The sequence below is a fragment of the Arvicanthis niloticus genome, chromosome 13, assembly GCF_011762505.2.
Source record: "Arvicanthis niloticus isolate mArvNil1 chromosome 13, mArvNil1.pat.X, whole genome shotgun sequence".
Classification (NCBI taxonomy): Eukaryota; Metazoa; Chordata; class Mammalia; order Rodentia; family Muridae; genus Arvicanthis; species Arvicanthis niloticus.
In genome coordinates, this window is record NC_047670.1 from 46,880,220 (window position 1) to 46,894,581 (window position 14,362).

Genomic DNA, 14,362 nt, shown 5'->3' on the forward strand with positions numbered 1-14,362 from the left:
AGCCCATTTCTTACAGGCAGCCACCAGGCCTGGCCTTCCCATTCTTTCAAGTGAGTTTTAAAGATCTGAAGTGTCTTCTTCATGCTTGGGTGGCAAGCACCTTATTCACTGAGCCACCTCCCCAGCCCCTGATGGGAAAACCAAGATTCATAAAAGATTCAACAACTTGTCAACCCTGCCACAAAGGTCCTGTTTTGAGGCCGGCTTCCTACACTGAAGAGTTGCATCACTCCACAAGTCAATTAACTTCCTTGCAATACTAGACTCTTCTCCTTTTGAAATGACAGTTGTCATCACTCTCATTTCTAAAGTGTGGCCATTACACTCTACGAAGGTAAGTGAGCATGGGATTGTAAAGCATAGCATGTAACTAAAGAGACTTGCATTCCCTCTGCAACATATTCAAACTACTGTTTGCTTAACAGAGCTGAAACCAAGTCGCCAATATAAAGTTACTTTTTTTTTCCTTTTTCAAGTTTCTTGAGTCATTCTCCATCCCTAGCTAAAGCCTAAATCCAAAAATAAAATGTTAAGAGTAAACAGTGAGCTAACATGCTCATCACCAGCTTCACTCCCCACAATGCCCTGACCTGTGGTCCATTCAGGAGGATTAAGTTTTTGGGAATCTGAATATAGCTTTTTCTTGCTTAAAAGGGTTGAAGCTGTGAACCCCTCCACTTGAGTGTGCACAGTGTTCACTGCATGACCTTTTGACATCTGTAGAGTCTACCCACATACAATGCTAATGGTGCCATTTCTGAACCTGCTGCCTGGGAACAAGTCATGAACTTTCTTGTACATGTTCAAAACATGATTGGTTTTCCTTGTTGCCAATCCTTTTCCTAGGTTGGCCTCAGACACTCTCTTTGCTTATGCCACAGCCTCTCAGCCCTTTTCTCAGATAGGCTGATTTGTGGCCAGGCCCATCCCTTATCCCCACACATTAGTACCTGTGAATTCACTTATTCCCTTTGGGGAAAATGGTGGCTTCAGTGACTGACATGCTGTATGGCCAGCCAAACCAGCTTGGTCCAGCACTGTAAGTACTTCCATCTGTTCAGACTCGGGGTCTGCACTGTAATTACCTGTAACTCTGAGCACAGCTGAGAAAGTGTTTCTTCAACAGAAAGAGCCTCTGGGAAGAAAGAAAAAGACCACACAATTAAACAGATCCCACTTAAATGCTGTATTTGCTAACGAAAGAAAAAGGCCTGGATTTCATGCTCTAAATGGGAAAGTCAGAGAAAGTGAGACAAAGGCAACTCCAGAGGACTCTCCTAATCACACATTGAAGAGAATCAACCTTACTTGGCACCATGGATTGAATGCAAGAGGAAACACATAGTGGATATCTGAGTGGAATTATAAGCTACAATTGACCCTTTAGTGTCTCTAGCAATTTGCGTGCCCAAAATAAGTCTACATTTACTTATGTGTTTTCAGATGCATATGTGTATGCATGTGCTTGTGCATGTGCACACAAATATACACACATACACACACACAGAGAGAGACAGAGAGAGAGAAAGAGAGAATGAGAGGCTCATAAACATATAATTTCTAACAGATAGATAACACATATTTCTGTCTCCATCATGGAGCCAAAAGTCAGAAGCTCAAGAAAGAGGTGTGGCAGAATTGAGTAGACTGTAAGCTGAAGGGAAAATGACACTAATTGGCATCATAACCACCCAGGCTACACATGGTACAGCTTGCTATGTACCAATTTGCCAGCCTGAACCAGTGGTCTCCAACTATTTGTGATTTTATAGTCAGAGTTTTGATAGTTTTTGAACTTTCTCCTAGCTCCCCAATGCCAAAATGAGTTGTTTGTATGCAGTTACACTGCATAGGGCAATGTGAACCATCTCTTAGCATGTCTGTGTCCTGCTGACCCTCCATCTGACCAGTGAACTCAAGTCCATGACTCACCAGTATAATTGATTTTATTCTCCTTGAACAGAAATTATATATATATATCCTACATGTCCAGCACAATGGCCAGTGTATAGAAGATGCTCAACAAAAATATGTTGAAAATATTTCAGTAAATAAACTTTTTTTTTAAGTAACAAAGATTCTTCTGCTAAATGCTGCTTAATAAAATTTGTTTTCTTTTGGGCAATATAACTGGGCTCTGATTCTGTACTGTCTTTGATTTGGTCTTTGTGGAGCTGTAGGTCAAATCTTTAGGTTCACATATGCAAAAAAAAAAAAAAATGCTCTACTAAAGGAACACAGTCTGAGTCTCCAGTATATGGCTTTACAACCTGTGTAAGACTGGCCTCTGAAAAAAATCCAAGTCAAAAAGTGCCTGATTCAAAGTTAGGGCACTGGCTTGACCAGCTGTCATGGCTAATGAAGAGGCTATGAAATCCAGTGTAAGCACCACAAACACTCCTCTGCTCTGCAGACTGGAGACAGATGATAAGGAATCTGAGGGATAACCAGCTCTCACAGACCCCACAGTCTGAAGATAAAGAGCAACTTGTAAATATAACATTGTCATGTGGCTTGTTTATAATACAATACCATGGGCACTATCAATGATATGGTTCTCACAGAAGTTATCCAGAGGAACAGACAGAATAAGCACTTAGTGGGATTCAGACACTGAAATATGCATTATGCTTGACTCCTAGGCTCTGGGTTCAGCCTCTGGTTCAAAGAACTTTGAGAAGAACCTCAACATATGGTATGCTTTGATTGGGGGGGGGGGGTGAAGTTCCTGGCAGTCAGTTCAGGATCTATATGCTTTTTTCATGACTATATATTGCTATATGTAGAGACTTTACTTCTATTTTCGACTTCTCTTATTTATCACTTAAGAGGGATTTAGGCTCATTAGTCCCCATGATACTTAGTTTTGAAAAACATCTATTTGTCCCCATAACCAAATTTGGTATGTCATTACATGTTCTAGAACTTTTTATAGGATAGGAGAAGGAAATTATCTAATTTTTCCTTCTAATATACAAATATAATAGATATGAATGACTATATGTGTTCGTATATGTATATGTACATGCATGATTCCTTTCTGTGAACAGAATGCTCTTTTGTAAAGCTGTTATACATGCTTATTAGTGGCAATTCTATAGTCATATTAAATATAGAAGACTTTAATATAGTCATATTAAATATAAAAGACTTTAAACTTGCAAATTATTCTAGAAAATAAGAGACAGACAGACAGAGAAAGGGGTGTGTGTGTGTGTGTGTTAATCAATGGTAGTTGATGCCCTGGAAAGGACTGCAGGTCTCAAGAACCTTCCCCTTTACTTGACTGGACAATCACTTTAGATTATGAAGTTGAACGCTCACCAATAATGCAAGATTCAGTTTCTACCTAGTTCAGTGATGAAATACAGGAGCCATGGTGGCTCTGGCGTGCTGCTAGCCCAGTTTGGGTTCTGGCACAATGATTTTTGCAATTATTTGCAAAAAATAATTGCATTCTAGAGATACGCTGGCTACGTTTGTATGTTCCTTTGTGTGATGTTAAGATTATTTCTGGCAAAAGCAGCTGAACATTATTAGATAGGATGTCAGGTATGTGGTAGGTGTTTTAAGAAATATTTATTTGATACATAAATGAATGAGTGGGTATCTTGGAGTACTCAGATGTATTCTCACTCCGTTTGTCCTTCCAAAGAGTCTCTCTTAATACAATGAGGTAGATCCTAGAACAGCTTCAATGACTAATCACATTTTCACCATGACCTTTGCAAAAGCATACCACCTTTTCTCCATTCACATGCCAATGAGGAATGTCAACTCCTGGAAGGAGAGTTTCTCCTTCTATCCCCCTTACCCAGCTCCATGGTGGGCAGCTCAGGGATGTCTCTCATGATGACCAGGAAGTAGAGTCGGAGGCCCCGATAGGCATGAAGGAGCAGTAGACAGAGATCCCGGTGCCACTTGTGTGCATGTTGTATGCAGTTCTCTGAGGGAACATAGAAGCTTCCCTGAAGAGACAGAAGAACAAAGCTGAGGAATTTCTGCTTTATCCTGGAATTACAGCACTCCCCTTCTCCTTTTGACACTCCAGAATATTTTGAGCTTCAGGTCTAATTCATAGCAAATAGGAAGACGCCAGGAAGAAAGCTTCCCGAACCCCTTCTGTATCCCTCCAAATAAGAAAAACCATGGTCATGCCATGCCACTGTTGTACCACGTTCAAGTTAAGATATCAATAGTTGCAACATTAAAATCAATTGTAGAAAATAATGAATCAGGAGCAGATAAGGCTGACAATGCCCCCACCAAGGTTTATTACCAGAGACCGCTGTCCACTCAGAAGTCACTTTTCCTGGTTCCTATAGAATGTACTGTAGAAGAAGTAGTAAGGGGACAAAAGAGGTGAAATCTTTTATGTGGGTGTGGGGAAGATCAGAAATACCATTGTGTGAGCAGCAGACTGTGCTACAAAGGGAAGATAAAACTATCATATACAAAATAGTAAGGAAGCTTGCATTTAGTAAGTAGCTTGCAAAATAGTAAGTAGCTTGCAGTTGGGTGTTTAGGGCCGATGTGCCCAATCGGTAGAAAGACAATGAGGTTTGTGCAACCAAGAGAAAATGCTTAAGTCCACAGTGGACTCAGTGGAGGAAAAGTATAGACAAGGCAGTTTTTTTTTTTTTTATCTTTAATAAGTTTCCCTAACCTAAGAGAGAAAGATATTCTAGAGCAAATTAAAAGAGAAAGGAATCTTTCTCTTCTAAGAGCAGAGAAAGGATTCATGAGATAGGTTGTGGGTAGTAGAAATTTAGAGACATGGAGGGGTGGTACGAACATGTAGTAGTGTCACACACCTGTGCATTCATCTACTTCTCCCTTGGTCAAATGGGAGCAAGCACTGGCTGTTCATGGTTCCCTGCTGCTGCCTTGCCAATTCTGGAGGAAGATTCAGCTGGGAAGGGGGACACTTGAGTGTGTGGGTCTGCATGGTTGGTGACTATGGCAGTATCCTATCCCATGTAGTCTCTGTTTGGTTTAATTTCAACATAATATTTTCATTGCTTCATTGAGAATTTTTTTTCGTACACCTAAATCACACTCGCTTCCCAGTCCTTCCATGTCTTTGTATCTTAACCCTCTGCCCTTGTGACCTCCCCAAGCAAAAAAAGAAAGTCCAATTTGTGAGATATTGTGTGTGTGTGTGTGTGTGTGTGTGTGTGTGTGTGTGTATCTCAATCACTGGAGCATGCCCCTTAAATAGAACTGAGTCCTTCCCCTCTAGTATCCCCACAGGCAGACATCAACGGTGGAGAGTTATTTTTCAGCATCCTTATCACATTTTTTAAGAGTTCTTACCCTTTATATGTTGTTACTTTTTTTTGAGGAGTGGAAGAGCTTGTGGTAGGAATGGTGTGGTCACAGAAGCCTCCCATGTCCCTCTTTCTCAAGTGAACATCTGCAGTCATCAACATCATTGCCAAAGTAGTTTCCCTATTCTTTACTATTAGCAGGAAGCACTGATCATGGGTGTCCTCATGCTTTCTGGTGACAGTACAGACCACAAACATGGCCCTGTCTACAGTAGGACCACAGACCCAGGCAAGGCCCTTAGAGATAGCCCAGACCACATAGACATCAACATGGCTTCAGGCTGCATCACAGACCATGGCTGTTGGTGGCCATATGGGCCAGGGACATCAACAGAGATTATGGCTAAAGTAGAAATATGGACCCAGACATGGCATTTGGTGGTATGTACTCAAGAGGCAGAGGTAGTGGGGTCTCTGTCAGTTCAAGGCCAGCCTGGTCTACAAAGCAAGATCCAGTACAGCCAAGGCTACACAGAGAAACTATCTCTAAAAACCAACCAAACAAACAAACAAACAAACAAAAGATATTAGACTCTTCATAACATTGCAGATAGGAACATGTTGTCTTGCTTCACCCAGACAAATAAAGATACCCACAGCCAAACAGAGAATAGAGCTTGTAATTATTATGGAAGAATAGGAGAAAGAATTGTAGGCCCCTCAGGAGATAGGAACTCCACAAGAAGATTAACAGAGTCAACTAACCTGGACCTTTGGGGCTCTCAGAGTCTGAACCATCCATCAAAGAATATACATGAGCTGGACCTAGGCCTCTCCTCTCATATGCAGCAGATTCATAGCTTGACCTTCATGTGGGTCCTGAACAACAGGAACAGGAGCTATTCCAAAAACTGTTGCCTGTCTGTGGGATATGTTCTTCTAGCTGGGCTGCCTTGTTTGGCCTCAGTAGGAGAGGAAGCAAGAGCCTCACAGAGATTTGATGTGCCAAGTTGGGGGAATATGTAGGGACATCTCAAAGGAGAAGGGGGGGGTGGAAGAAGGATTGTGGGAGAGGATGACAGGGAGGGAGCAGTGAGAAGGATGTTAAGTGAATAAGTAAATAAATTAAGAGATTCAATAGCAGATCCTCTGCTATCAGATATTTATATTACAAATCATAACAGTAGCAAATTACAGTTATGAAGTAGCAATGACATGATTTATGGATGGGAAATCACTGCACCATGAAGAACTGTACTAAGGGGTCACAGCATTAGGAATGTTGAGAACCCAGTGTTATGATGCTATCTGGTCTCTCCAATTTGAACAAAATAGAAAAATCACACCACGATGATAGGGAACCTTGAGGATAGTTTATAGGCATGTTGCAATGTGGAGTAGGAAAAGGTAAATGAAATAGGAAATTAAGGAGATAGCAAAATGAAATCATTCCAAGAATAATAAGAATTTTAAAGTAATTTAAATTGTCAAAGGTTTGCAACAAGGGCTTAAAATGTTTTGATTGATGCTTTTCAAAGAGTTAAGAATACCATGTGGATAATGCATTGTCTAAAACCTATAATGGAAATGTAGAATCAAATGGAAAGATGTCTTAGTTCCTCAGTGCAAACTAGCTTAGACTATGGGGTGACACTGAGCTAAAGAGAATGGAATTGACTAGACTGGCTCAGAACCGGTGGGTCCTTTCCCTTGAGTCTATATTCAGCCATTACATCACTGCTGTTTTCCTCAGCTGAGCCTCTCTCCTCACTGTACTAGTTTAACTCTGGCATACACTTGTGAAAAGTCACTCGTTTTGGAAAGAACTTACAGAATGCTGAGTGAATTGCCATTAATACAAAAATAAAAGTGTTCCAGTTATTGCTTGCCAGCTATAAATGCTATACACCCTTAATTATCCTTCTTTTGTGATCATAAAATATTAGAATAATATAATGATTTTGTTAAAGAATAATTTTAAAAATTTGGAATCAAGGGTTGTGCCATAGAATTCAGACCAGTAGAATGTGTCCATTTGCCTAGCTGTCAGAATCACTCATTTGTTTTCCGTTTGTTATCTTCCTTATAAAATTAAGATTGGAATAAAACCTAGCAGAGCTTAGTATAGCTGGGATTATGGCAGATAACTCAGGCCCATGGAGTAGTAGGAAATCCTGTTTGATGAACCCAAAGACAGCCCCATTATCTTGATCTCATTTGACTTCCAACAAGTACTGCAGGAAAGAAGATACTCCCATTTTTCTTTTCAAAGTTGAATAGAGATATAGAAAGGGGGAAAATAAAAGTTAGTATCACCAAACCTAATGTACAATTCTCCAGTGTTCAGTAAAATTATAGATTTTTCTAGAAAATGCATATGTACAGGTGTGTACAGTTACTACATGAATGTATATTTTACAACATGTAGAGACATGACTATAAGGTGGAGAATGTTCTCAAATATATCTGAGTATTTTTTATAACAATGAGCCTTGGAGATCTTTCAGATCAGACCAAGACTAAGACAAAAGAGCACCCACTTTCATTTCATGGATCAAAATACTGAGACTCAATGAATTAAAGGACTCAGACAAAGTCACTCTGCTTTCTAGTGACAGAAATGGCTTTTTGAGTCTATGTTGAGGCCAGGGCTCTCAGTGAAGGCACATACTCAGAGAGAGGGGATGTGAAGGGATTGATAAAGGAAAAGATTGTGAGTCTCTCTCTCTCTCTCTCTCTCTCTCTCTCTCTCTCTCTCTCTCTCTCTCTCTCTCTCTCTCTGTGTGTGTGTGTGTGTGTGTGTGTGTGTGTGTGAGAGAGAGAGAGAGAGAGAGAGAGAGAGAGAGAGAGAGAGAGACCTATCAGAGAACAGGTGCTCAACAGAAGTCTGCTTGCTTTGACAGAGGCATTAACAATAAGTCCTGCAGTGTCTCCTTTTACTGTGACTAAGCAGCAGTAAAAGCTGAAAGAGGATTATAAAGGCATCAAATTCAGTAGTCACAATGCTTCTGGCAGTCCTGTTTTTCTGTCCTCCCTCCTTCTCAAAATTCCATCCTCTTACCTCCACGGCTTTCTTTTTGAAAGTAACCCAGAAAATAATGAGGAGGTGAAGAATGCTTAAAATTTGTTTAAATTAACTTCACTATTATATTTTTAATTATTGAAGTGTCAATACTTAAATGGAATATGCTACTATCACACACACACACACACACACACACACACTAATTCTCTCACATATCCCCTCACCACCACCAATCCCTTCCCAGTTAATCTTCCTCCTACCCTCAAGTCCTCTCTCCTCTTCTCTTCTCTTCTCTCTCTCTCTCTCTCTCTCTCTCTCTCTCTCTCTCTCTCTCTCTCTCTCTCTCTCGTAGTGGTTTTGCTTTGGTTGGCTTTGGTTGTTATTGCAAACCCCACACAGGTAGTCACAACTAATGAGCAGACTTCATGACCACAAATGTGTCATCTGTGTTGCATGCCATTTCAGAAGAGAGTGGAAGGGACTTTGGGAGCTGAAGGATGGGAAAGAATGCAGCAATTGCTGTTTTCTAGGTATACCATGTCAATTGTAATGAAATTTGAATTTTAAAAATAGGTCTTGATGTCATATACATGCTTTAAGAAAGACAAACTTTTTTGGTGAATCTTTATAAAGCTGATTCATTATCATTAAAGGGGTGGATATAAGGAGATTAAATGCTATCCTAAGCTGTGATCCTTAAAAATGACTAAAGAAAATTATTTAAAAATAAATCCTATTGTCCCTAACATATACAAGGGTGTAACTTTTTGAAATTGGTCAATATAGTATAGAAAATCACATTAGCTAGCACTGCAGGCCCACAGAGCCCATGTGTATGTTCAAAAGCCAATCCTTATTCCCTGTTGAACTGGAAGTTGCACACACTCACGGCCACAGCCCCTGATGGACTCATGAATATGCCTGCCAATAGAGAAGCCAAACAACCCACTAAACAATTGAATAACTGAGGCTTTTTAAAACATGTATCTGTTGGTAATTTGCAGCCATGTACTATAGTTTAAACACAGATCCTGGTTGCAAATAGGCCTCTCCTCCTGAATTAGCCCCTCATTAACTGCATAGTAGAGTTTTCCCATTAGTATCAGAGAGGCAATTTCATGATATAGGAAGTGGAGATTGCAAAAGGGTGTTGTAGATAGTAAACTGATCTGAGTTAGTTAAGTTTTACTTTGTATGACATTTAATACTTACCAGAATATACAAAAGTCAAACAATTTTTGTGTGCTCTAGATTTCACCTCTATTTGTATACATACTTCTCAAATACATACGGCTCCATGTGAGTATAGGTTTGGGTTCCAGATCATCATTGAATTGCATACTTATGATTGGGCATCTTGCCAGATTCACAGAGACATCCAAAACCAGATGATTTTGTCTTCCTTATGTAATCTTTGCTTCTTTCCCTCTAGCCTTTGTTACTGGACCCCCATTTTGCCCAACACTCAGGGAACCCAGGAAGTTCTGGGATGCAAGTGTCTTTATGACCTCAAGAATCTGATACTCTGGGATTTTACATCTGGCATTCCTGGCTCTCTGCTCTAGTTTCAGTTGTCCCAACCAAATTGCTGAAAGAAGCTCTCATAGAAGGGCTCATTGCTCTGTGCTCCCCATTGTCTGCAGCCATAGACCATCCATTAGTTTCCCTCATCACTCATTTACAAGTCAAACTACAAATTCTCTGGTGTGGCATTCAAGGTCACCTGCATTGCAAGCCTCATACCTTGGTTGACTAAACCACCTTGACCACTCTCTACATTGCCTAGACACCTCCAGGGTAAAAACACTGTCTCTGAACCAGAATCATCCAACCCATTGGTAGCCACTGAATACATAGAAAAGCCAAATGAAAGAGAGACCACAGCATCCTCTATGAGGCACTGCAGCTCAAGACACCATGGACTGGTTAGCACACAGCTATAGCTTAAATTCCATGTCCTAACTATGTCCTTCTTCAAAACGGTGAAATTTTATGAATTCATAGATATGAACTAGAATTTCCCACTGCAAAAGAAAAATTATGTTTGCTTGCCCAGGCTTAATATGAATTACATATATAGTTTGATAAGTTGACCTTTTGTAGTGTTTTTGTGTATCATTAGTATTTTCTTTTTTAAATTTGACTAGCTTATATTAAATATTAGTAATTTCTGAAATAAGCATTTCCACAAAAGTAACGTCTTCTGTCAAGATATATCAACATATTTGCTGCTACAATTATGTGAAAACTGATATATGGAATGGTATTAATGTTCTAGGTATTTATTTAAAACATATATGTGTGTTCAATCAGATTTCAGTCTAGAATGTTGTGATAGTTGACCTTGATTGTCAAATTGACAGGATTGAGGACACCTAAAAGATTAAGAGAGCGTGCTTCTGAGTGTTCAGTAAGGCTGTTCCAAGGTGTCTCAATCAGGAGTGCCTTGATCTAATCACTAGTCCATTCTTTAATTGATTCAAAAATTGATGGACAATTGAGAAGAGGTATAGCTGTAGAAGCTAGGGCCTGGATGGAGGCAGTAGTCCTGGAACCATGTAGTGAGGGCTGCATGTTACTCTTGCCTTTTCTAACTCTGTTTCCTGCTGCTATGAACTGAGCAACTCTGATCTCTCATGCTCTTTCACTCTGAAGTTCTGTCTCATATATCCCAGTATAAAAAAGGACTCAGATGACAACAGACAGCTCTGAAACCATGAACTAACATAAGTTCTTTATCATGTCCTTAATCTTGAGTTTTGTCATCAAAAATTAAGTTTGGCTAGCACAGAATCTATGAATAGTTGCTTTATGACCATTCCTCACCAAACTGCAGTGTGGGTGGTAAGACTCCTAAGGCCCATGCGCCCTTTCTGGTAATTCAATGACTTTTATATTGTTATTCCATCTGGACTGATAAAAAACACCATTAAAGATGTATAAAACATTCCTAAATAGTTATTTCTTGTTGGACCTTTATCAAATGCTCTGTATTATTCAATGGCTTTATCCAAAAGTAAGAGTTTCAGTTCTCATGGTATTGAGATCAGAGGGCTATACTGGAAAACATGGTGCTGATATGGATATCCAGCATGGGCCACCATGGCTAATTCTGGACATTGTGGGGTTGTAAGTCAGCATTAAAAGGCCAACACTGAATGTCTTAGAAACCACAAAGTAAACAATGATGTTATCCATTGTGTAATTATTTTTGGAGTAATTCCACATTTTGTGTGACTTTTGCATAAATATAGCCTCGAATTTAGCATATTTTTGCTTTCACCAGCCAACCTCTTGTGTGTGTGTGTGTGTGTGTGTGTGTGTGTGTGTGTGTACTTCCATGTGTCTACCTCCATGAGGCTACATGCTTGTCTGCATGTCCCTCAACTTTATTCAGTCTGTGCACCAGCCTGTGCCTACACCTGGCTGACTGACTTGGGGTTTATGTCATAGCCTTTGCCTGGAGTGAATTGACTTTCTTACCAAGTTGGGGCTCTGGTTTAAAGAGAAAACCTGTTCCATCAGTGGCAAAAAGAATAAAGCTCCCTCTTGCTACCTTGGTCTTTGTTACAAACCAGCTGTATTTTGGGAAAATCACTTGCCCTTTCCAGATTCCAATACCCTCTCTGGCAGTCACACATGGCTGAGGTCTCTCTAATTACTGCTAATTGATTCTCCCAGAATCACCTGGGAGAAAGGTCTCCAGGCATGACTGAGTGGACATTGATCACATTAACAGATGGAGAACATCCATCTGAAATATAAGCAAGGCCATAACTATTCGTGGGATTCTGGATTGTATAAAATGAAGAAAGTGAGCTGTGTATTAGAGTTCATTCATCGCTCTCTGCATACTGACTAGATACCAGCTGTTTCAAGCTCTGGTTGCCCTGACTTCCCCCCACATCACATGATAGACAATGGGCCTTGAATTGTGAGTTAAAATACACCATTTCTCTCAAGTTGTTTTTCTAAATCAGCAACAGAAAAAAATAATTAAGCCAACTCATTTAGCACTTCCTCAGTCCTATGACTGATTATCATCACTAGGCATGATTGACTATGACTTAAAAATCTCTCTATTTATTAACCCCAAATTAAAATATATCCCTGCTGTCTTTCTACTTATGTTCGGATCTTTCCTTCCATGAATCATCATATGAACAACTACTAAGAAATCATATAGTTGGCTCTGGCCAAAGCAGTAGGAAAACTGGTTCTGTGTCCATCTTCTTCTATATATGAATTATACATTGTTATACCCTGTGATTATGTGTAGTTAATTAAGCAGACTTTAAAAAATGAGTTCTCAGTGGACTATCTTCAGCTTTCTATGTACTTATATGGTTCTGGTGTACTTATGGGTCTGTAGCCCTGAGTGGAGTTACCACCAGGGGAAGAAGCTAGAGTAGGAAACACCATGTGGGTGGGAATACCCATTCACCATTCTTAATAAGTTTCCAACAAGGAAATGGTAATAAATCCACATAATTCTAGCCTCTTTCTTCTATTTATTAAACAAATGAGCCTTTGCAATATCCAAGATAACAACTCACAGACCACATGAAGCTCATAAACAAGGAAGACCAAAGTGTGGGTGCTTTGGCCCTTCCTAGGAGTCACAAAATACTCATGGAAGCAAATATGAAGACAAAGCATGGGACAGAAACTGAAGGAGGGGCCATCCAGAGACTGCTCCACCTGGATATCCATCCCTTGTGCAGTCACCAAAGGTAGATGCTGATGTGGATGCCAGGAACTGCATGCTGACAGGAGCCTGATATAGCTGTCTCCTATATGCAAGAGCCTGACATATAAAGAGGTGGATGCTCACAGCTAACTATTGACTTGATCACAGGGTTCCCAATGGAGAAGTTAGAGAGAAGACTGAAGGAGATGAAAGGAGTTGTAGCCCCATGGGGAGAGCAACAATATCAACCAACCAGAGCTCCCAGCTTCTAAACCACCAGCCTGGGAGCACATAGGGAGGGACCCATGGCCCCAGCTTTATATGTAGGGGAGGATGACATTGTCAGGCATAGGTGGGTGAGGAAGTCCTTGGTCCAGTGAAGGCTGGACGCCCCAGTATGGGAGACATTTGGGTGGGAGGTGGGAGTGGGAGGATGGATGGGGCATATTCTCAAGAAGCAGGAGGAGAGGGGATGGGCTAGGAGTTCCTGGGTAGGGAGAAAATAGGGAAGGAAGATTATATCTGAAATGTAATAAAATATCCAATAAAATATTTTAGAGATACAAAAACAAAAACAAAACAAACAAACAAACAAACAAAAACCAAATGAGCCTTAAAAAAATAAGCTAGGCAATGCCCTATCCTGCAGGTGAAAGCATTCTTCAATGGAAACCATAGTGCCCACTACCAAAGTATCTCTGTAGTAAGATATAGGGTTTAATATCTATATGTTCTCTTAACCAAGAACGTTAGCTTAAAAATCTCCAGTTATTCTCTTCTGTGACTCTTGTTTTCCACCAGTATTTCTGCTTCTCTTTTCAATGCTTAAAACAGATGTAATTATGCAGTATATTTACAGAGGTATAATAGGTCTAGAGACATTGAGTAAAAGACCTCCAGTTTCATGATTACTAAGAGACACATCTGGACTTGCAAACCGTAGCCTAGTTTAAAGCCAAAAGTTTTCCCACAAGGTAATATTCTTTGTTCACTAGAAATCACAGTTCTGAAGTTGACTGGTAGCTTCTGAATTGAGAAGCAAGACAGTGTGACCAGAAATAATGAGAATAGCAGCAGCAAGAAGGAATAGCTATCAGAACAGTAGGATTAGTTTTGCACCATATGAAAGGCCCAACAAAGGCCACTCCAAGCCCCAGGGGCTTTTGCCAATATCATAATCCCAGATATCTCTACAGAACAGAGGGCCCATCCCTAAAGATACTGTGGCCATTGTTTGTCTTCATACTGGACAATTGTAAAGGGTCAGTCTAGTGACTTAATGAGTCAAAATTGTACACTCTTCTGATTTTATATGCCCTATACAAGGAAACAATTATCATCTACAATTGCTGTCTGATGATGAGCTCTGTGGCCTAT

The 14,362-nt window shown here is 40.1% G+C and overlaps 1 protein-coding gene across 1 annotated transcript in view; it reads right to left on the minus strand.

Moving 5' to 3' along the window:
- Positions 1-14,362, minus strand: part of Fam135b (family with sequence similarity 135 member B) — a 266,848-nt gene that overhangs the window by 43,675 nt on the left and 208,811 nt on the right. The window contains exons 8-9 of the mRNA XM_034517362.2: positions 3,815-3,968; positions 1,086-1,135 (exon numbers count right to left, since the gene is read on the minus strand). Coding sequence (XP_034373253.1) covers positions 1,086-1,135; positions 3,815-3,968 — 204 coding nt within the window. The remainder of the gene's footprint in view (positions 1-1,085; positions 1,136-3,814; positions 3,969-14,362) is intronic.